At 49.4% G+C, this 24,340-nt stretch overlaps 1 protein-coding gene across 2 annotated transcripts in view; it reads left to right on the forward strand.

The window, feature by feature from the left end:
- XKR8 (XK related 8) overlaps positions 1-24,340 on the forward strand; it is a 245,027-nt gene that overhangs the window by 137,616 nt on the left and 83,071 nt on the right. For both annotated transcript variants that reach the window (XR_011279632.1, XM_069623064.1), the window contains exon 2: positions 8,753-8,949. Coding sequence is in view for 1 of the 2 variants with exons in the window: in XM_069623064.1 (XP_069479165.1) it covers positions 8,753-8,949 (197 nt within the window). In the remaining variant the exon portion in view is untranslated. The remainder of the gene's footprint in view (positions 1-8,752; positions 8,950-24,340) is intronic.

The following is a 24,340-nucleotide window of genomic DNA, read 5'->3' on the forward strand; positions in this document are numbered from 1 at the left end:
AGGTTTAAAGGCTTTGTGTTCTGTTACGCTCACCTGATATCCCCGGGGGCGTCTTGAAGGCTCTGAGATCTGGAACCCTGGATGCGTAGTTGCCCAGTGCTGAATAATGAATCTGCAATTACAGAAGGGAGGATTTGTGATAACTGTCGCTAATGGGTGAATCTCCCATGAATATCTGCTCGGTCGTGGATTTAAAACAAAAATAAACCTATTTAGGCACTACCCCCAACCGCAGTGCATTCACGCTGCTAAACACAAAGAAATGTATTTGTGTCTTTAACATTTTTTATGTGATGTTACAATGTTGAATTGTTTATGTGTATACTAGTTTCTTGTGAATTTCATGGTAAACGACAACTGAGGTAGATTTTATCTTGCACACACAAATTGGTTGTTTGGCCATAAAATGTTTGGTTTTTGTGTGTTGTAAACTTTTTTGTCTGTATTTTTCGGTTAAATACCGTTTGATGTCATATCTCTGAAATGTCCACTTCATGTTGACTAACACAACTTTAGATATAGAAACTAAGATTAATTTTACAAACAGAGTATGAATAAGTGATTTTTCCTCTATATGTGCAGAGGGTGCTAAGAAGTAGGAGTATTCAAGGAACATTTTGTTTTTTGGACCTATTCAATTGTATTTTGTGTTCCCCAGCTCTCTGATGAGAAGTGTTGAGGTAGAGGCAATGAGCAAGGAGGAAAGGTCCACCCACTTAGAGATGAAGAGGTTGACCTGGCCAGGCAGCATGTAGATAATGGCCACAGTGAGAGAGAGGCCAGGAGAGATGGTCTGCAGACCAGGCATTCCAAGGAGTAGTAGTCCTGCGTAGGAATGGCAGAAGCACTAATTTAACTCTGGGAAAATCAAGACTACACCCATGCCGGTACGGTTAGTTCTGGGTTTGGAGAAGATCTTGTAGCCATCAGGAAGGAGAGTGTCAAAACTTGTGGCAGAGCTGGCCATGAACCAAGTCTCAGTGAGACCGAGTACATCCAAATCAAGCTCTTCCAGGAGATGGCAGATGTCAGAGGAGTGTTTGCGAACAGAGCGAAAGTTAAGAGTAGTGATGTGGAACAGGTTGCCACCTTTGAAGGACATCCGTGGAGGAGTACAGGCCAGAGGGGCGCCCTACGGAAGTGTTGGTGTTGCCCGAGGATGGGCACAGAGGAGGAAGGATGAGAAGACAGGGTAATCAGAGAGGAAGAAGAGAGTGCCCGAGAGGTAGCTGCGGAAGGAGGCAACAAGGTGGCCAGAGAAACAGCTGAGTGTGATGGGGAGAGGGGGTGGGGAATATGGCGGAGGAAGGAGGCGGCAGAGGAGCCAGAGAGGAGTAAGTAGGGATAGCAGGAGAAGAAACAAACTTGATAAGGCACGGGAAGCCTCAATGGCCTTCTTTATACTCTTTGTCTATCTATGGAGTAAAAAGTACAAAAGTGCTCAAACCATTGCGATTCAGTGACTGGCATTTCAAGAGTATTTTATTGCAACCCATGAGAAACTACCCTCCAGAAGTCCTCTTATTATTTGTGTGTGCTGCAATTTTCTGTGCTTCCCATTGTTTTTGAATAAACAATTCCTTCTTCCTCTTTTGGGCTGTGTCATATTGATCTCTCCAATTAGGATTTTTAAAGGCAGTTAACAACACTGCCTTGCCTGTTCTACATTGTTTGTCGAACCACTTCTTTCCTAGGTTGTGATCTATTTTTCGAAGGGATTGTGTCCTCCGACGTATTCCTTATCTTTGATATACGTTTCCAGCTTGCTGGCCTCGGAAATTTTTTCTCTGTAGAGGGCGCTGCACGTTGACGTCCGCCTAGTCGATGTCCCTCGACGGCCACCGTATCGGCGCCGACATCACCATGCCCATAAATAGACACGCGCTGCGTCCGTTGCTCAGTTCCGTTTTTCCGCGCTTCGTGGGGCCTCGGAACGTCGTTGCTCAGTTCAGTCAGTTAATCTATATCTAATTCAACGAATATTCCTTATCGTTCTCGATGGCTTCTTCATCAGAACCGATGATGTCGCGATCCGGCTTCAAGAAATGTCGAGACTGCGGTAAAAAAATGTCAATAACTGATCCACACAGGGTCTGTTTATGGTGCTTGGGGCCCGAGCACCATTGTTCGGAGTGTGAGGACTGTATGTCCATGATGGCGAAAGTCCTGAAGGAGCGAAAGGGGAAGCTTGAGAGGGGTAAGTCAGCTAAAACCTCCTCGAAGGTTTCGTCAGCCGAGTCGAGGCATTCGTCTCCTCGCCGTCGAAAACACTCCCATTCTAGATCTCGAAGCAGCTCCCACCATTCGTCGAGGTCTAGACACTCGAAAAGGAGACGTCGAAGGTCCCATTCCTCGTCGTCTTCGGTGTCCCCAGAAAGAGTTTCCTGTCCCACCAAACACAGTTCTCAAACCGAGTGGGAGGAATTGAGAAAGAAAATGTTAAGCGTCTTTGAGAACGCGGCCTCGACCCCCTCGAAGACAGCTGAGGGTGATACCCCGGGTGAAAAACCGAAAAAATCAAAACGCTGCAAGTCGCAGCACCCGGCGAAACATTCCACCCGAGAGCGCCATGAGCCATCGGGTAAGAAGGCACCGTCTTCGACACCGTTGTCGAGGGTTCCTTCGAGCCCGTCGTCGAAGATTCCCTCGAAGCACGGGTCGGCGCCATCGACGCCGTTGTCGAAGGGTTCCTCGACGCATCGGTCGATCAACTCGACGCCATCGTCGACGCCGATGAAAGAGAGGACCAAGGCTCCACAGCCAGCAGTGTTTTCAAGGGCCTCCGGCACGACGCCGAGACCGTCGTCGATGCCCTCGAGTAGGATCCCGATCCTCTCGAAATCTTCGAGGCTCCTTCTAGTTTTGTCGACGCCATTTTCGGCGCCTTCGAGGCCGGTTACATAGGCGTCGACAACGTCGACATTTTCTCGTCCGATAATGACGGGTTTGGCTACTTCAGCCCTAGAGATGGGCTTTACTCCATTTCAGAGAGAATACCCTGCTCTTTCTTCAATTTATGAAGAAAGAGAAGACTCTGACTAAGAAACTTTTGGTTTACAGAGATCCTCACTGCCTGCTGCAGAGGATTTCACCTCTGAAGAAAGGAGGCTGAAGGAACTACAGAACTCACTTCATGAGGCCAGTGGACTTGACACTTCCCCAGAAGTGGAATTTGTAAAGCCAGACCCAGGGGAACATGCAGAAACAGCATATAGAACCCTAATGGCAAGAATAATTGAATTTATGGGTTGGTCTGCGCCTTCACCTGTTTTTCAACAGGATGATCTAACGGATATATTGGACAAAGGCCCATAGGAGGACCCGGTGGTCCCCTTCCATGCAGCCCTACAAAGAATAAATGCTTCCAATTGGGAGACTCCCGAAGTCATCCCAACAGCCAATAAAAGACTGTCGACAAAGTATAGGGTAGCGGCTGCTGACCCTGAATACCTGTCAAAACACCCGACCCCAGAGAGCCTGGTGGTTCAAGCGGCAACTTCATCCAGCAGTAGGACTACTTACCCTACTGTCCCACAGGACAGGGATGACAAGAGTTACGACTCTATGGCAAAGAAAGTCTTCTCTGCCTGTAGTATGGCGTTGAAGTCCATCAACGCCACCTGTACGCTCGCCAGGTTCAGTCACACATTATGGGAGTGTGCTTCATCTGCGGCTGACTGCATACCCGATGGAGAGGAGGAGGAAGCCTTCCTTAACATCATTCAAGATGGCAAAGATGCCATGTGCGAGTCTCTTCAAACTGGCATCGATTCCGCTGACAGTATCAGCAGGGCCATGGCGGCTAGTACAACAATCATGCATGCGTGGTTGCGAATGTCTGGCTTTGCTCCAGATGTACAGGCCAGACATTTGAATATGCCCTTTGACGGCTCTTCGTTATTCGGAAAAAAGGCTAATGACAGCCTGGAAAAGTTACAGACTTCTAAAGCAGCAGCAAAATCCTTAGGAGCTGCTATCCGCCAAACTCCTTTTCGCCCCTCAGGAACCTCTGGGAGAGGAAAGTCCTTTCGCTATTATTCCGCATTCGGAAAAGGCAGAGGACAGCCGGCTCAAAGGGGCCAAAGAAGATCCACCCGAGGTGGACGGGTCAAAGGTACTAAGACCACAGCAACAGCAGGTGCCTCTTTACCCTTGGCATCTGCATCAGCCGCCCCCAAACCACTCTGAGGCCTTTGCACACAAGACACCTGTAGGGGGCAGGTTAACTCACCATCTGACGGAATGGCAGGCTATAACGTCAGATGCTTGGGCGTTGGAGACAGTTGCCCAAGGTTACTGCCTACCCTTTCTACACATCCCTCAGAGTCATCCACCGGGGAACAGCTCCCGAAAAGTTCCAGATCCGCTCCTCTTGCAGGAAATTATGCACCTGCTAGAGAAAGGTGCCATAGAACCGGTACCTGAGGCGGACAGGAACAAGGGCTGGTACTCCCCCTACTTTCTCATACCAAAAAAGGACGGAGGGCTGAGACCCATCCTGGACTTAACAGAATTAAACAAGTTCCTCAGGAAGGACAAGTTCAAGATGGTAACTCTCTCTCAGATCCTTCAGGCCCTCCAGCTCCAGGACTGGCTGGTATCGCTGGACCTTCAGGATGCTTATTTCCATGTGCCAATCCATCTCAAGCACAGGAAATACCTGAGGTTCGCAATTGGCAACTCTCATTATCAATTTCGAGTTCTGCCATTTGGGCTGACCTCCGCCCCGAGGGTCTTCACCAAACTGATGTCGGTAGTGACGGCGAGTCTAAGGAGGGAAGGGATCCACGTCTATCCCTACCTGGACGATTGGCTGATCAGGGCCGTATCTTCGGAACAGGCCCGGACCCAGCTAGATTATGTCTGCCTCTTCCTTCACAGACTGGGCTTCTCCCTCAATTTAAAGAAGTCACAGATGATACCATCTCAGAGACTCCAGTTCATTGGAGCGGTCCTGGACACTTCCCTGGGAAAAGCCTCGCCACCAGAGGTGAGGGCTCAAGATATTCTACAGATGGTCACCAAGTTTCAAAATGCCCAACGTCTCACAGTCTTCGACTTTTTGAGGTTGCTAGGCCTCATGGCATCCTGCATCTTCCTTGTGCCAGAGGCTCGCCTGAGAATGAGATCTCTTCAGTGGGCACTGAGAAGTCAGTGGTCACAATTCTCAGGGAGAATGTCAGACCTCCTCCGGATTCCGGACAAGGTAGCCCACGACCTTCAGTGGTGGGCCTATTCAGAGAACATCTTGAAAGGAGAACTGTTTTGGCAACCATGGCCGGAGATAACAGTAGTCACAGACGCCTCGCTCAGAGGGTGGGGAGCCCATGCCAACGACTTGACCATCAGCAGTCGTTGGTCTCCATCGGAGTCCAGACTACATATCAACCTATTAGAGCTGAGAGCGATCAGACTAGCGCTGAAAGCTTTCCTGCCATCAGTACAGGGGAGAAATGTCCTGATAATGACGGACAACACAGTGGCCATGCACTACCTCAACAAAAGAGGAGGCGTAGGTTCACTACCACTGTGCAGAGAGGCAATGCAGCTCTGGTTTTGGGCAATTCGGGAAGGAATCTCTATCGGCAGTCCATCTAGCCGGAGAGAAGAATTTGACAGCGGACGCTCTGAGCAGGCAGAGCACAGTCTCCCACGAATGGGAGCTAGCTCAGGAAGTCCTTCAAGAGATCTTCGCCCTTTGGGGAACCCCTCAGGTGGATCTGTTCGCCACAAGCACCTACAGGAAGTGCAATCTGTTCTGTTCAAGGGAATTTCCCCCGAGAGGAGCTCTGGGAGACGCGTTCGTAGTGGACTGGGAGTTTCCACTCCTTTACGCGTTTCCACCAGTCCTTGTTATTCCTCAAATGATTAGGAGGTTGAGAAGATTCCGGAAAACCATGATCCTAATTGCCCTGGACTGGGCCAGGAGAACGTGGTACCCGGACCTTCTAGATATGTCCATCTGTCCTCCAATTCGTCTTCCACTCAAAGAGAATCTTCTCTCACAGAAGGGAGGATAGGTTCTCCATCCAGACATCAGAACCCTCAACCTTCACGCTTGGCTTCTGAAAGGTTGAGGTACAAGGATTGGATCTCCCTGATAACGTCATGGAGGTGTTGCTTTCGGCCAGAAGACCAGCAACAAAGTCTTTATACCGCTGCCGTTGGAACAAGTTTTGCAGCTGGTGTAGGGAAGAGAATATCAACCCTTTTTCATGCGGTACACCAACGGTGCTATCGTTTCTACTCTACTTGGCAAACTCAGGCCTTCAAGTTGACACTGTAAACGGCTATCTCGCAGCGCTTTCTATCTTCAAGCGCACTGCGGAGGAACCATCGTATTTCAAAATTCCTCTAGTGGTACAATTTCTCAAGGGTCTGACTAATGTTTACCCTCCAAAACCATTCCAGGTTTCTTAAACTTCTTAATGGGCACTCCATTCGAGCCACTTCACTCTTGCGCATTAAGATTCTCACACATAAAATTGTCCTACTTGTAGCACTAACATCGGCTAGAAGGGTGAGTGAGCTTCAAGCTCTCTCCTGTAAACCCCACATACAATCTTCCACAAGGACAAGGTTGTCCTCCAGGTGAAGCCTAATTTTCTCCCAAAGGTAGTTTCTGAATTCCATATTACTCAGAAAATTACCTTGCCTTCATTCTACCCTCCTCCCCATCCGGGGAAAGAGGAGGAAAGGCTACACAGGCTGGACCCTAGGCGAGCTCTCAGCTTTTACATCAGCAGAATGGCTAGAATCAGGCAAGCAGACCAGCTGTTTGTAGGATACTCAGGTCACAAGTTGGGACTACCCATAACAAAACAAACCATCTCCAGGTGGATTATCTTGGCCATCCTGGAATGTTATAGACTAGCAGGGAAAGAGCCACCCCAAAACCTCAGGGCTCATTCAACCAGGGGTATTGCAGCTTCTTCGGCTCTCCAGAGAGGGGTAACGGTCCGGGACATATGTGCGGCTGCCACATGGTCGTCCGCACATACATTCACAAAATTTTACAACCTGGATTCCTCCACTGCTCAAGAGACCAGATTTGGCAAAGCCGTATTACACTTGGTCCATCCCTAAAGGGATATATAACACTATCACTCCCTCCTCCAATTACATACCACTGCTATGGGAGTCTATCAAAGATAAGGAATACGTCGGAGGACACAATCCCTTCGAAGAACAAGTTACTTTCTTACCTCGTAACGTTCTTTCGACGGGATGTTCCTCCGACGTATTCCTTATCGCCCCTCCCATCCATCCCCGCAGTGATAACTTCCCTTGTGGTTGCAGCTTTCGCTCCTTCAAGGTTATTAACCAATTCAGGCATGTCTTTCTTATACTACAAAACGGAACTGGGTAACGGACGCAGCGCGTGTCTATTTATGGGCATGGTGACGTCGGCGCCGATACGGTGGCCGTCGAGGGACATCGACTCGGCGGACGTCGACGCGCAGCGCCCTCTACAGAGAAAAAATTTCCGAGGCCAGCAAGCTGGAAACGTATATCAAAGATAAGGAATACGTCGGAGGAACATCCCGTCGAAAGAACGTTACCAGGTAAGAAAGTAACTTGTTCTTCCTTGTCATAGATTGCCTGATAATAGTGGTTAGTTTATCACAAATACAATTGGGTTTCTTGCATAGTCTTAATCTACATACCCAGGAATTAAGTGAAAACGAACAAAAATGTCTGCAAATGAATGTTTCAGATTAACATCAATGGATATAGTAATAGGATTTTCATTCACGGCGGTGCACAGAAGCCGTTTTACCCTTTCTGTTACAAATGCTGTGGGTCTCAAACATTAATTTGCAGGCGTTTATGTTAGCTTTCAAGTGATGACTGGGTATAGAGGACATATTTTTGTTATACGAGTGATGTTACTGTGCAATAGAGCTATCTCAAAGAGATCCCAGTGGGTGTTTTGGGTGGGTATTGGGTGGCAAATGGCTATGGCCGATTAATGGTTTTAAAAAGAAACAAACTCCACCAACACGCTTTGAGATCCTCCTCGCATCTCGTCTACCTCCTGCCTGTACTCATATGCCAGTATGTTTGGCTTATAGGTGGTGCCAGAGCTCCACGTAATAGGGGAAATGTAAACAAATAATACCTTCACCACTGCGGGAAGATTCTTGACCTTAGTAAACATATTGCCATGATGTTACTTGGGCTTTTAGTGCAACATATTTCTATCTAGCACTCAATATGGAATTACAGCTATTTTTGGGGGCAGGCGGGTATAGCCTACTGCATAATATCAAGCTCGTTGTGAGGCAGATGCTCCTTGAGGGTACACAGTGGTTTCGGTAAAGTGGTTCCGTTTTTTTAATTCTGCATTGCTGATATGTTGTAGCAGTGTGAGTGCAAGCAGTACGGAAACCCTTCCCTATTGGGAAAAATGTATTCTTTAATGTACCAGGGCAAGGTGTGCCGTAGTGCTAATAGGGGCACAATAATTAGCAATAGGGCTAGTAGTGTAAAAACGCATTGAATGAATTTGTATTGGCAACTTTTGCTCTAGTGCTTATACCGTGCAAAGTTGCATTTGCACCAGTGCAAAGTTTCTTTAATGAGGTTCCAGGTAAAGCTCTGTTTTGCACAATCTGCTCACCATTGGCTTTTGTGTATGTTTTGTGTAATACCACGCTAGTGTTGCATGTTGCATGTAAGTTCTAAAGGACATGTATCATTTATTGTTTCACTGTTTTTTTAACACCACTAAATACATTCTCTCTTGCAGGTGTACACATGCTCTGGAGGTGGGATTCTATGCATACAGAAAAGGGGCCCAATCTCAGGCATATACTGATTATGCTTATTTTCTTACACACGACATAAGCATGCTGCGGCTGTTTGAAACATTCATCGAGAACGTGCCTCAACTTACATTGGCGCTCTACATTGTGCTGTACAACAATGGAGCAGCTGTTTACCAGTGTGAGTATAATGCGTTGACTACTTTGCTTTTACCAGGAGTGTGTTTGCTGCATTTTTAATTAATAAACAAAATGTTTTTATTTCTGTTCCTGGAAAGAACTCAGTTTTGCATCGGGTTGCTCTCTTTGGCAATCCATTAATTAAATAATTTACTTTCCCAAAACTTGGAAATATAAATTCAGCATTTTAGAGTAGTGATGAAGGAAATATAGGCTTGTTCTGTTTTCTAGAAATAAAATAAAACCTTTGGTTCTGCTTACTTTTTAAGTGTGAAATATAAAACTCAATATTCAGTTTTCTAAAATCGAGTGCAAAGTTTATCGATTTTTTATAGGATTTTCCTTTACTACAGGGATTCTTCATCAGTTTATCATTCTAAAGTTGCAATATAAGTTTTGTAGGACAGTTGGGAGCCGCACTGCCTCTCATTTGCTTATCCTTGGAACACACGGGGTACACCGTTTCTTTTTATATCTTTAAACGGTGTCTGCAGCCTGTCACAAATTGGAGAAAATATTTTACAGTTATGTTTCCTGTGGAGCATCACCAACTTCGTGCTCCGAACCTCCAAGTTGTGAAGGCTTCCATTTTATTACACTGTTGAACCTCTGAAGACTTCATTGCCCGTGTGGAAATAATCAATTGTTACATGTTATCTTTGAGAGTTTTTCAATTATAAACACTGTTAGGGAGAATTCTCTGTTTAGGCTGATTTTCCTAACCTAGTGAGTCCCCCAGCAGCTTTGCTGGATTTCTGGAGTTTGTTTTTTTCTCCTGCCAAGAGTGAGACTCTTTTCCTCACACTCTTGGACATGATTTGAGGGGTTCCTTTGACTGTTAATGTGTTTTATGGGCTATGGGGTCTTTTACTCCATAGGGTCTCATGTGTTTTTACTATGTGTGTTACACAGCACCCTCAGTGCAGTGACACAGGGGTGTCATAGTGACACCCCACCATAGACTCCATACCCTGGGACTGACTACTGTCTCCCAGGGCATGTAAAGTCACCATTGGCTTTACTAGTCCCAAATTATGAACAGAAACCAGTACAAACCATCATATTGTGGACATACTGGTCGGGGCAATTCGATTGCCTCGGGGTCTGTTATTCGAGGGGGCACGTCTCCGTCCCCCCGATCGAGCTTTGGCTGGTGGCAGCGGATGCTACTTTTTATATTCAACCACGAATATATCTCTATGGGATTTTCCCATTGTTCGAGGCTACCAACTTTAATTATTTAATTCCTATAGCCTCAAACATACCGCCGGGTTATTTATTTACTATGAATTCACCGGTTGGTATTTTTTGCCAGAACTCGATCCTAAAATGGCATTTGTGTTCTCTTCTGTGACTCCAACTCAAGTCGAGCCCTTTGTTCCACTTTTTGACGGGCTTCTCCACAGAAGCCTCCAAAAGCGGTGCCACTCTGTCTGGGTACCACAGGGGGTGTGGGAGGGGGTTTAGGCACCGTGGACTGAGTTGCCTTGGCAACTCAAGTCGCACTCTTGTGTGATTGGCCCAAGTGGTGAGTCGGCCGGCTCACCACTTAGCATGTTTGATTGACAGCTAGGCTGAATCAATGGGGGTTTCTTGCATAAAAGCAGGGCTTTTGGGACTGGAACTTCAGAAGTCGCCACAGGACCTGAAAATCCGAAGAGGGAGAAGCTTAGCCGACCTGCAACGACGACACCACCGGTGGAGCAGTGCTGAACCGTCTCACCACTTCCCAACGACAGAGGATATCTTGCCGGAGAGTCTCTTCCCCTTGAGCTGGTGGGGACAACCAGTTCGCTTTCCTTTTCGCCTACCAGGACGTCTAGTGGTCGAATTGCCCGTGCCAAGCACCCCGGCAACCGGATAGCCACTTACCACTGAACCGCGAATAAAAGGACTGCTCCTTTGAATCGACAAACTCAGCGGCTGGTTTCTTCCCTGGCAGTACAACGACCTCCTGCTTTCCTCCCCGACGAGATCTTCTCTTCTGCCGGATGAAGCACCGACTCGCAACCGCTGCCAGGAGCAACTGCCCCCGCTGGAGTGTTCTCACCATTTCAAGGTACTGTGTCCGCCTGGCCTCCCTTTCTATAGATTGCTACAAGGTGACAGTAAATCCTTAACCTTCTAGACTGGGCTGGTCTCTTGACCATCTAACTGGTCCCTTTCTTTTGGTCCAACTTCTTTCTGAACCTTTTAGAGACTTTTGTGCACTTTTCAACCGTGTGACCTTGGACACATTTCGTTCTGATCCTCTGAAAGTGGGTCTGGCTCTCTGAACTCTAACTTCACGGTTTTATTCTGCCTTCCTCTCTTGCTGTGTTCGTTTGAAAGTGTTGGGATCTGTTTCAATGTATGCTCTGCCTTTCTCTCCCTTTTAACCGAATTATTAGAGTGCCATCTGCGTTAAGCGCTCACCGCTGTCTGAAAATAAGTGGTGCTTTACTTAAGACTTGTCTAATACTCTTTTAAGGGAGTGTATATACTTTAGTAACTGTGTTTTTGAAATTGCTTGATATTAGTGCCAGTGTGTTTTTATAGATGTGTTTTTAAATAAATAACTATATATCTTTTACACCAAAGCTCTGGTCAGTGTTTGCTTGTTCTACTGTGTCTACCTGCCCTATTGTGTATGCTCTGTATACTGCCTAACTCTTCTTGAGGGAAGCCTGACTGCTCAGCCACAGCTACCAAGTGAATCCGTGTGGTACAGACTGCTACCAAGTGGGTTTACTGCCAAACACCTGTAGTCTTAAATCTTTTGCAGTGGTCACCACAGGTTTCTGCCTAACACTGGTGTACAGCGGTGGGATTTGTATTGAGTATACCCTTTAGTGTGCTTTGGGATACTCTAGGACAACTAACCACAAAGCTTAGCACTAAAAAGCTGATTTTCTAAACCTGTCTACTATGGAAAGTTATACCCTAGAATCATTGTCTGCCAAAACTGCTGATTGCTTGAAAGTATTGTGTAGACATAAGAACCTCTCTGGGAAGGGCAAGAAAATCGAATTTATAGAAAGATTGTGTAACGCCCACCTGGTTCCCACTGGGGCGCTGATCTAGTCTGGATTACTGCAGCCTCTTCTAGCATGATGCGCAGGACCTGGAACACCGATTGGACAGGACCTCCAAATCGTGCTTCCTTGGCCCGTAGGAATATCCTTCTTATGGTTTGGAAGGTTGAACTCTCCATCCTGCTTCTGGTGCAGGGGCGCGCGTCCGTCCAGTTACTTCACTGGTTTTCAGAATGGCGCTGGCAAAATCCACTTGACTTTCCTGAGCGATGCGCCGTAAGTATGAAAGTTCAAAGTTCAAGTGAGGCCCCCTTTATGCTGTCTTTCTCACCTGCGATCTGTCCTTTATTTCAGGTGCAGAATGAAGGCGATGCGTCGAGGGGTTAACCTGCCGAGGTGAGTAGTAATGAGGGCGATCCCTCTAGATGTCCTTATCATTCCTCTGAAATGTCTCTAGTCCTTTCCCCATAGGGGCCGGGGTACGGTACCTGCCAACGGGGCGGCGCCGACCCAAAATGTGGAAGAAAAGCCGGTAAGTATTATGGCTGTTAATCAGGCTTTCCTTCTGTGTGTCCTTCTGCTCACCTTTTGTTTCTTCCTCTCTCCCCTAGGTGCAGAGATGTGGCGTCCGATGCTGACAGCCGCGATGGAGCTGGGAGATGTCTCGAGGACAGGGCAGGTGAGTGAAGCGTGGCGCTGCAGCGAGAAACGCGATGCTTTTAAATTGAAGTCTTCCTTCAGGGATGCTGGCGAGAAGATTCCGGATGCAGGTAAGAAGCTTGAAATAATCCTTGGTTTTCACCTTTCTCTTCTCTTCCTTCCTTGCAGGTCTTCCAGGTTCAAGACGGGCGTGGCTGTAGTCCAGGAGCAGGAGCAGACACGGTGAGCGTTAAGCTGCAGGAAGCAGAACAACGCGAAGCATGAGCTGCTGTCTGGGCGTGGCTTAAATAGCCTCCAAAGAAGTCCCAGGTAGGTCTCCTTCCCCAACTAGGTATGTATCCTTCCCTGGCCACGCCCGAGTGAAAAAATAGTCCCTATGAAAAAATAGTCCCTTTCAGGTCTCAGGGAGGCCTGAAGCGTGCAGCATGGTCTGCATCAGGTAAGTGCACAAAACACCTCCCTTTATGAGCCTGGCGCCTGTGGCGCCAGGACTGATGTCCAACATGAGCCTGGCGCCAAAGGCGCCAGGACTGAGTCCAAAGAGTCCCTATAAGGGGCCGCTGGGATTTTACCCGAGGGCATGATGCCTGCTTCCGGGGGTGCTGGGCCTGGCCTGATGCTCCGGGGGTAGGCATCATGACAGATTGTTAGAAAATCAAAGTCTGGGTGGTACAGGGGAATCTACCCCCTCAGCAAATGTGGATAACAGTGATGGTATTGATCTGAATCAAAGTATTGATAATCTTTTTTTCTCCAGCTGAGCGTGGAGAGCGGTCGCCGGTGGCCTGAGGGGATCAGCAGGCCTGGAAAGCCCTGCCTGGGCCTCCGTGAGTGTTGTGTTTTCTGTGCCTTAAAAACTAAGAAAAAAGAAAGTTGAATTGAATTGTTTTCCTCGCGCTCCTAGCGCGGTGTTTGGCCTGCTCCTGCTCCCCCCTCCCACTTCCTGGTCTTCCCCTCCTCCCCGCCTCCCTGCCCGCCCACCCCCCCCCCCTCTGATTGGCTGTTTTCCTGCCTCCCCTCTGGCCTACTCGACGGCCGTTCCCCACGCTCGCTTCTTTTCTCCAGCTGAGCGTGGAGAGCGGTCGCCGGTGGCCTGAGGGGATCAGCAGGCCTGGAAAGCCCTGCCTGGGCCTCCGTGAGTGTTGTGTTTTCTGTGCCTTAAAAACTAAGAAAAAAGAAAGTTGAATTGAATTGTTTTCCTCGCGCTCCTAGCGCGTTGTTTGGCCTGCTCCTGCTCCCTCCTCCCACTTCCTGGTCTTCCCCTCCCTCCCCGCCTCCCTGCCCGCCCACCCCCCCCTCTGATTGGCTGTTTTTCCTGCCTCCCCTCTGGCCTACTCGACGGCCGTTCCCCACGCTCGCTTCTTTTCTCCAGCTGAGCGTGGAGAGCGGTCGCCGGTGGCCTGAGGGGATCAGCAGGCCTGGAAAGCCCTGCCTGGGCCTCCGTGAGTGTTGTGTTTTCTGTGCCTTAAAAACTAAGAAAAAAGAAAGTTGAATTGAATTGTTTTCCTCGCGCTCCTAGCGCGTTGTTTGGCCTGCTCCTGCTCCCCCCTCCCACTTCCTGGTCTTCCCCTCCCTCCCCGCCTCCCTGCCCGCCCACCCCCCCCTCTGATTGGCTGTTTTTCCTGCCTCCCCTCTGGCCTACTCGACGGCCGTTCCCCACGCTCGCTTCTTTTCTCCAGCTGAGCGTGGAGAGCGGTCGCCGGTGGCCTGAGGGGATCAGCAGGCCTGGAAAGCCCTGCCTGGGCCTCCGTGAGTGTTGTGTTTTCTGTGCCTTAAAAACTAAGAAAAAAGAAAGTTGAATTGAATTGTTTTCCTCGCGCTCCTAGCGCGGTGTTTGGCCTGCTCCTGCTCCCCCCTCCCACTTCCTGGTCTTCCCCTCCCTCCCTGCCTCCCTGCCCGCCCACACCCCCCCCTTCCTCTCCCTCTGCCTATAATCTCCCCCCCTCCTGGGCAGCCCTCTGCCCGGCAGCCCCCGCGGCTAAGGGCCCCAGGCCAAGGGCGACTCCTACAGTGCGGCTCCCTGTGTGTCTGCAGGTGTCCGCAGGGGACGCCAGGCGCCAGCTCCTCCGCTCTCCGGCCCACCCCTCCTCACCTTTGCTCACCTCATCCGCATGATGCCTCGCCCCCCTATCCCAAATTTTGGGTAAACTAGGGTGCTTTTCTCCCCTCGCAGGATTCTCAAACTTAGGTGGCCCTGACCTACGCATTTCTGTTTGCTCTGCATTGTGTTAAACTAGTGCCCTCCACTCACTTCCTGTCTGCATACTCGTGTCGTCCGCCTCCCCTCCTACTCCATGGTGCTCTCTATCTCGCCTATCTACTCTAACTGCTTCTCTATTGACTATCCTGCTCTCCTCACTAAATCCGGTAGGAAAAAGTTTAAAAAGGACATCCTGGTCTCCAACCCAGGCCTCCCTATCGCTGACACCTACACGAGCGCCTGCTCCAAGGAAACTCTCACTGACATTCTCTTTTTCGTGCCTTCACCTGACCTATGGACCCTTCACATGGTCGCTGTGCTCTCTCCTTTCTCCACCTCTCCCATTAATGGTGGCACCCGTTGGGATGTCCTCTTGGCCCCTTTCCACTACTCTAAGGCCATCATTAATGTCTATGCTAACGGGACCGTCTTGGTCCAAGGCCCTCAGGCCAACCTTCTCCTCTTTGATAGACGCTTCCCATGCCTCATCAACTTCCTCTCCGCTCCCGCTGTCCCCCCTCCTCTGTCCTCGGCTACCTTGCCTCTCCCCTCCCTCCCTGCCCCTTCTCTTGCTCCCTCTTCAACTCCTTCTCTAACACCTCCGCAGGGCGTACCTCTGATCTGTACCCCTCCCCGGAAGTTTTTCAAGGGTGGCAACCTTCTCCACATTGCCACTCTAAATTCTCGCTCTGCCATCAAGCACTCCTCTGATATCTGTCGCCTTCTTGAGGAACTGGACCTCGACGTCCTCGGTCTCACTGAGACTTGGTTCACTGCCAGCTCTGCCACCAGCTTCGACACACTCCTACCTGACGGCTACAAGATCCTCTCCGTGCCCAGGCCCAACCGTTCAGGGGGTGGTGTTGCCCTTATCTTCCCTGAGTGGATTCCTGCCACTGTCACTCCTACGCAGACCTACTCCTCTTTTGAATGTCTTGTCTGCCGACTCTCTCTCTCTCCTAGCCATTCCCTTACCGTGGCTACTATCTATCGGCCACCTGGTCAAATTTCCTCCTTCCTCTCTGAGTGGGCTGACCTCTCCTCCTCACTCCTGTCCTCTACCACCCAACTCCTCTTTCTCGGTGACTTCAACATCCACCTCGATGCCTCCTGTCCCCCCACTGGTCTCTTTCGCGAACTCTGCAACTCTCTCTCACTCTCTATTCTCCCGTCTGGGCCTACTCACTCTGCAGGGCACACTCTTGATGCTCTGATCTCTTCTGACCTTCCCCTCTCCCTCCCTCTCTCCACTCCTCTCTCCTGCAGCGATCACTTTCTCCTATCCTCCCACCTCTCCCTCCCTACCCCACAGGCAAAGCCACCCTCTTCACTGCCACCCACCTTCTCGGTCATCCGACCCATGAAGCGCGTGTCAGTTGAGGCTTTCGCTGCTACCTTCTCGCCCCCTCCTCCCCCCTCGGCTGACTCCCACCCTGACACAGCCCTCTCCATGCTCTATTCCTCTATATCTGATACTCTCGATATCCTTGCCCCCGTCATGAGAATCCGCCTGAAGCCCAAAGCCAAATGTAACTCCTGGTACGACTCGGATCTCGTCACCCTAAAACGCAAGTGCAGGGTGGCAGAGAGGAAATGGCGTGCTTCATGTTCATCCTCTGACAAACTGGCCTGCCGCCTGCTCCAAAGGCAATACCGGCTCTCCGTTCTCACCAAGAAGAGAGCCCTTATCCAAGCCCGCATCTCTGAGGCATCTAACAACTCGGCCGAACTCTTTAAAATCTGCAAGGAGCTGGCCAACCCTGCTGCAGTCTCTACCTCTCCTGTCCCCTCCCAGGCCCTCTGCACTGCACTGGCCTCGCACTTCATCTCAAAAACTCAGGACATCCTGTCCTCGCTCTCCTCCTCTCTCCTCCCTCCCTCTCTTCCCGGCTCTTCCTCTTGCTCTCTTGCAGCCGCCCCTCCGCCCTCCTTCTCTGCTTTTCCACCTTTTTCTGCTGATGAGGTTTCCAGACAAGTCCGATCTATGAAAGCCTCGTCTAAACAGATTCACCCCTGTTCCTCCAAAACCATCAAGGACCACATCGACTCCCTGGCTCCTGCCCTGGCTGACTTTTGCAACCACTCATTCGCCTCTGGAGTCTTCCCATCCCCCCTCAAGCACTCCCTTGTGCACCCCCTCCTCAAGAAACCCTCTTCCGACCCCTCCTGCCCGGCCAACTATCGCCCAATCTCCATTACTCCCTTCCTGGGCAAGCTCCTGGAGAAACTGGCCATCTCCCAGCTCAACCTCCATGCTGAATCTGTTGGTAATCTTCATGACCATCAATCCGGCTTCAGAGCGGCCAGAAGCACGGAAACTGCTCTCCTGAACATCCGTGAGGACCTGCTCCTGAACCTCGATTCCAACACTCCCTGTGTTCTCATTCTGCTCGATCTCTCCTCTGCCTTTGACACTGTCAACCATGCCATCCTGCTCAACCGTCTCCGTGATAACCTGGGTATCACTGGTCAGGCTCTGGCATGGCTGACCTCTTTCCTTTCCGGTCGACCCTCCCAGGTCCAAATGGGCTCCTTCCTCTCTGACATCTTTTTCTCCACCTGTGGTGTCCCCCAGGGATCCAACCTCTCTCCCTGGCTTTTAAACCAGTATCTGGCACTCCTTGCCCACCGCATCGCCGCTCTCTGCCCCCACTTCCAGTGCTATGCGGACGATACCCAGCTCATTTTCAGGCTACCCTCGGCCTCCTCCTCTCCTTCCCTCATCTCTGACTGTCTGTCTGCTATCCAGGAATGGTGTGCCGCCAATGACCTCTGCCTTAACGCCAGTAAGACTGAGATTCTACTCATCGGCGCACCCACTCCCTCCTTCCCTGCAGCTCTCTGGCCGGCCTCCCTTGGCCCCCTTCCGGCCCCTACCTGCAAGGCTAAAAACCTCGGGGTCATCTTCGACTCCACACTCTCCTTCTCTCCTCATATATCTGACGTCTCTAAGAAGTCACACTACCAGCTGCACCTCCTCAGAGGTATTCTTCCCTTCCTCTCCTTCCCCCAGAAGCTCACTGTCTCCCGAGCCCTGGTTCTCTCAAGGCTGGACTACTGCAACAGCCTCTATCTTAATCTGCCTGCCTCCACTCTCCGCCCTCTGCAACTTATCCAGAACAGAACTGCGAGACTTGTCCTTGGCCTCAAGCCCAGGGACCGTATCTCTCCAGGACTGAAATCTCTTCACTGGCTCCCAGTGGCTGCGAGGATTAAGTTCAAAACCCTCTGCATTGTCCACAAGGCCTTCTGGGGCCTGGGGCCTAAATACCTTCAACTCTCTCTTCCTAAATATCTTCCTTCACGAGCCCTTCGCTCATCCGTCTCCAACTCCCTCATGGTCAGCCGCTTCTCTAAGCAACGAGCTGGGGGTAGATCTCTCTCCGCAGCAGGGGCCTCCCTCTGGAACAGCCTTCCTGCCTCCCTGAAACTTGAGGAGAACCATCTCCGGTTCCGGAAGCACCTCAAAACCTTCCTCTTCGCTTCTGCCTTCGCTCTCCCTCTCCCCTGCTAAACCTTCTTAACTCCCCACTGAATTCTGCACTAAACCTGCATCTGGGCCACTCTCAGCGACCTCGGTCCAGGGCCCAGCCACTCTCCACTTGCACTGCCCCCCTGGCTCCCCCTGCACTGTGGGACTGTCACTGTATCCCTACAGCCCCCTTCCAAGCACTTCCCAGCACTTGCTCTGCACTTACCTCGCACTTGCCACCAGCTGGCCCTTTTTATTTATCATTTATTATTTATTTTATTATGCTACTTACCTTGTACTGCACTTTCCCCCACCTCCTCCCCCTGCACTTTCTCCTTTTCCCCTTACCTCTGCACTTGCGCGATCTGAATGACACCTGGCCTAGTAGGATCGTTTGTCTGTCTTCCCCTTGTTTCCCTCCCTCCCTGCCTCGTCGCGCCTTGAAACACTTGTGTATAGGCGCGTTACAAATACCATATCATATCATACCATATCATATCATAATGAGTCAGAAGAGGAAAGTGAGCCTAATGCAGTTAGCCACCCTGAACATCTGCCTTACCAACTTTACCTACTGGACCTATACCAGGTCCCACGTGTAATCCTGAATATTTTGAACTTGAAAAAATGAAGCTGGAATTAGAATACAAACGTTTTATTTCTCAATCTGAACGGAATCAAGAGTTAGAATTCAGGAGAATCAATGCCCAAGCTGAGTTGAAGCTCAGAGAAATAGAGCTTAGTCATGAACTTGAAATGAAAAAGTTGTCTGTGGAAACTGCTTCTCTCTCTTGTGGTTCCTCTAGGAGTTCCAGTCCCAAAATACCCCCGATGCCTAAGGAATTAGTGGGTATGTATGAACCTAAGTTGGATGTGTTGGATTGGTTGAAAATGTTTGAATATAATCATGGGCTCCAGGACATCACAGGGAATGAGCTACTTCCTTGGTTGTTCTCTAGGCTCCCCCCTGTTGCAACTGATGTGGTAATGGAGTTGGGGGAGGTGGATAAGAAGGATTATGAGTGTCTGAAGCTAGCTTTAATAGCTAGATTTGGGAAGACCCCTTCCCAGTACCTTAAGAGGTTTAGGACCCTCAAAAAGCATGATGGTACCCCTTGGGCTACCTAGGTGAGTGAAAGTTTGAAAAACTTAGAGGGATGGATTAAGGGTTACAGGGTTAACACTTATGAGGGAATGAAGACTCTTGAAATGTTGGAGTCAATTTATGATGCCTGCTCTCCTGAGCTCAGACAGCACTTGGCTGATTCAAAGGAATTGGATTCCAGGAAGCTAGTGTAACGCTCACCTGATTCTCGCAGAGGCGCCGGTCTTGACTGGGCGACTACCGTATCTTCAAAGGTGATGTGCAGCACCCGGTTGGCTCTTTGGGCTGGACCTCTGTGCACTGTATGCCTGACGTGCAGAGTAAGATGTCTGCAGATAGAAAATACGGGGTTAATGAACTGGGGTTATTGGGGTGTCCCTATCTCTTTCCTCTTCTCCTCTCCTGTAGACCCCCACAGGTTAACGCTCTCACCTTAGGTAAGTGAATGCCGAGCTCTCCATCTGCCTCGGGGCAGGGTGCTGTAACCAGTTTCTTCACTGGATAGGTAGCGCAGGCCTCTTGACTTCAGAGGACTGCTGTCCGTCGTTTACTGCACGAACGGTAAGTTTCGAGTAACTCAAATGTCTTTAAAGTCTTTAATAATGATGTCTCTTGTTTTGCAGGGTTCCGGCGATGGCGGATGACGGGCTGAAGTGAGTTGAAGATGGAGCCCGTGTGATGAATAGAAGCGCCTGGAAGCACGTAAGTAAGCGCTTGTTGCCAGCTTCACGATGCGCTCTAACTGTCTTTTTATTTTGCAGGTACAAGTTCGGAGCAGCTGCAGGGTGCCGGGATACCCACTGGGTTAGATGTGGAAAGGAGTAATGGCACGTGAGTATTAAAGTTCCCCAATGTCTTTAAACGCACCTTGTTTTGTCTTTCAGATGCGGGATGCAGCGCCGACGGCCTCCGGAGCGTGCGAAGAGTTGGTAAGCTTTTGTCTTTCAGATGCCGGAATGCAGTGTGAAGACCTCCGGAGCGCACGAAGAGTAGGTAAGCCTTTGCCTTTCAGATGCTGGAATGCTAACCTGTTCTTTCTTGTCTTTATAGGTGTTGCTGAAGACTGGATTCAGGATGGTAAGCCTTTTTCCTTAGGCCCAGGACCGGATGCAGAAGACACGATGAGCGTTCTGCTGCAGAGGGTGCAGAATAACGCAAAGCAAGATTCATCCACCGGGTGTGGTTTAAATAGCCTCCTGTAGTGCTTAGGTGTCTCCTTCCACAGCCACGCCTAGGTAAGAAAAGAGTTCCTGGTAAGAAAAGAGTTCCTGCCTTCCAGAAGAGTTCCAGTGTTCTGAATCTAGGGAGTGGCTCCAGCCCCACCCAACAGGAAAAGTAGTTCCAAACAGAAGAGGATCAGAGGCTCAACTGGCAGGCAAGTAAGCAGCATGGTCTGCTGCAGGTAAGTCCACCCAATCATTATGAGCCCGGCGCTTCCAGCACTGGGACTGGGCATATTTATGAGCCTGGTGCCACTGGCGCCAGGACTGGGTCCAAAAGGTCCCAATTGGGACTGGTTGGCACTCGGAACCTGGGTTATGGATCTGCTTCCAAGGGAGTTGGGAAAACCCTGACCTTTTGGAAGCAGAGATCATGACAGTACCCCCCCTCAAGGCCCCTCCCAAACCGGGCTTCTCCGGGGGTTTTGGCTTGTCAGGAAATGTTCGGTGAAATCTTTTGATTAGGCGAGGAGCGTGGACATATTCAGCAGGTTCCCAGGATCTCTCTTGGGGGCCGTAGCCTTTCCAGTCAATTAGGTAGAATAGTTTAGATTTGGAGATCTTGGAGTCCAGAATGCTTTTGACTTCAAACTCGAGTTCTCCATCAACTAGGATAGGTTTTGGAGATTCGGTTAGTCGGGTTTGAGGTTGCACGGGTTTTAATAGAGAGACGTGGAAGACCGGATGTATCTTCATGTGCGGGGGCAAGTCCAACTTGACCGCTACTGGGTTTACTATGGTAGTGATGGAATAGGGACCAAGGTATCTTGGGTTGAATGTGCGTGGCCCTTTTAGAGATAGATATTTGGTGGATAACCAGACTTGATCCCCTACTTGATAGTGAGGGGCTTCCTTCCGATGTTGATCTGCTCCTTTCTTGTATTGTTCTTTAGCCCTTTGAAGGTGAGAAACAGCTTCCTTAAAGGCTTGGGTGATTGTAGAATGCAGGTAGTCTACTGCTGGTGTTTCAAGATCTTGGAGGGGATCCAACTCCGAGGTTCGAGGATGACTGCCGTACAAAAGAAAAAACGGGGTTTTCCCAGTTCCCGAATGGACAGAGTTATTGTAGGCATACTCGGCTATCCAAAGGATATCTTTCCAAGTTTTTTCAGTTTGTTGCAGCATGCAGCGTAAATACTGTTCCAGAGTTTGATTGGTCCTCTCGGTTTGTCCGTCGGTCTGAGGGTGGTGACTGGTCGATAGTCTCACATCAATTTGAGCCGACCGACAGCAACTCCGCCAAAAATTAGAAATAAATTGACTACCTCGATCCGAAATTAGAACCGAAGGAAAACCGTGCAGTCGGACGATGTTTTCGAGAAATTCTCGGGCCAGAGTTGCTGCTGTTGGCAAGCCTTTGAGCGGAATGAAATGCGCCATCTTGGAGAATAAGTCCACGATTACTAGAATCGTATTGTATCCGGAGCATGGAGGTAGATCGGTGATGAAGTCCATAGAAAGCGTATGCCAAGGGCGAGGTGGGATGTCAATAGGGCGTAAGAGGCCTGCTGGTCTTTCCTTTTGACTCTTGTTTTGGGCGCATACTCCACAGGACATTATAAAGTCTCTGATATCTTTTTTCCAAGACGGCCACCAGAAGTAGCGCTTGATCTTTTCTGAGGTCTTGGCTATACCGGGATGACCTTCCATTAAAGAGTCGTGATAACAAGAGATTACTTTTTTCTGTAAATCTGTGCTGGGTAGGTATAATCGTTCTTGGAAATACAATAAGTTGTCCTTTACTGCAAAGTCCTTTCCCTGCAGATGCCAATTCTGTATGTCTGCTGGAGTTACAAGTTGCCTGGCTTTATCCTTAACTTCCTCTATGGATTCTGTGGCGATTACACCCAGAATTCTTTGTTCGGGAATGATTGGTACAGGTTTAGGGTTGATCAAGTGTTCTTCCACTCCCATCCGAGAAAGGGCATCAGCTTTACCGTTCTTTGTACCAGGTCGATAGGTAATTATGAAGTCAAACTCGGCAAAGAATAATGCCCAATGGAGTTATCTAGAGGATTGGGCTTTTGCGGTTTTCAAATATTGCAGGTTTCGGTGATCCGTAATCACAGTAACGGTGTGTCGGGCCCCCAGCAGATAATGCCGCCAAGCCTTAAAGGCAGACTTGATAGCCAGAAGTTCCTTGTCAGTAATCGTGTAATTGACTTCAGGAGGCGAGAATTTGCGGGACCAAAATGCCACGGGATGCAACTGATTGGTTACCGGGTCCTTTTGTGATAGAACTGCCCCCATGGCAAGGCTTGAAGCATCAGTTTCCACGATGTAGGGGAGTTCGGGGCGAGGGTGTTTTAAGATTGGTGCAGAGATAAATTTAGTCTTCAAATCCTGGAAAGCTTGTTCCGCCTCGGTAGACCATTCAAAACGTTTGTTTTTCTTTAACAAGGCAGTGATGGGCTGGACTATTCGAGAGAACTCGGGGATAAACCTGCGGTAAAAGTTAGCGAAGCCTAACATGCTTTGCACACCTTTTACGGAGGATGGTGATGGCCATTTGAGAACTGCATCGACCTTCTTTGAATCCATACGCACTCCGCCAGGTGATAATATGAATCCCAAGAATTCAACTTCAGTCACGTTGAAAACACATTTTTCCAATTTAGCGAAAAGTTTGTGTTGACGCAATCTTTCGAGGACCATTTTCACGTGTTTCTGATGTTCAGATTCCGATGAAGAATAAACGAGAATGTCGTCGATGTAAACAACAACACACACATCTATGAGCTCTCTGAGGACATCGTTCATAAAATATTGAAAGGCGGCCGGGGCATTGCAAAGTCCGAAGGGCATGACCTGATATTCAAATAGCCCATACTTGGTGCGGAAGGTCGTCTTCCATTCATCGCCCTCTTTTACTCGTACCAAGTGGTAAGCTCCTCTAAGATCCAGCTTTGTATATATGCATGCTTTTCTGACTTGGTCCAGGAGTTCAGGGATCAAAGGTAACGGATATCTATTCTTAACGGTGATCTGGTTCAGGGAGCGATAATCGATACAAGTTCTAAGGTCTCCTTCCTTTTTTGGAACGAAGAACAAAGCTGAAGAGGCAGGGGACTTGGAAGGACGAATAAACCCATTTGCCAGGTATTGATCCAGGTATTGTCGAAGGTGAAGGTTCTCAGGCTCGGTGAGGGCATAAATTCTACTACAAGGAGGAGTAGATCCAGGTATCAGGTCTATCTGGCAGTCATAAGACCTATGAGGAGGTAGAGAGTTAGCCTGCTCCTTCCGGAAAACATCTTGGTATTCTAGGTATTCGGGAGGTAACTGGGGAGTCTCTGAAGAAATTGCTGCCAGTGCAACACCAGGTGGAGGGTGACAAGTAGAGACACATTCTGGAAACTGGACCGTCCTTGCTCGCCAATCGATCAGAGGATTGTGTTTCTCTAACCAAGGTATTCCTAGAATAATCTGGAACTGAGGGGCCTTGATCACATCGAACACGATCTTCTCATGGTGTCCATCTTGACTTGCTAGCGTCACCTCTTGAGTGGTATGCGTTACTGGCCCGGAGGCTATCTCCGTACCATCCACCGTAGTAATGACGTCCTTTACAGCCTTGGGACAAAGAGTTAGATTCATCCTCAAAACCATTTCATGATCCACATAATTGCCGATGGCACCGCTGTCGACGTAAGCTTCAATTGCATGTAATCAATCCGGATTATCAGGGCTAATGAGGACCATAGGTATCACGAAATGCGAG

The sequence above is a fragment of the Ambystoma mexicanum genome, chromosome 11 (genome assembly GCF_040938575.1).
Source record: "Ambystoma mexicanum isolate Mex_15411 chromosome 11, UKY_AmexF1_1, whole genome shotgun sequence".
Lineage (NCBI taxonomy): Eukaryota > Metazoa > Chordata > Amphibia > Caudata > Ambystomatidae > Ambystoma > Ambystoma mexicanum.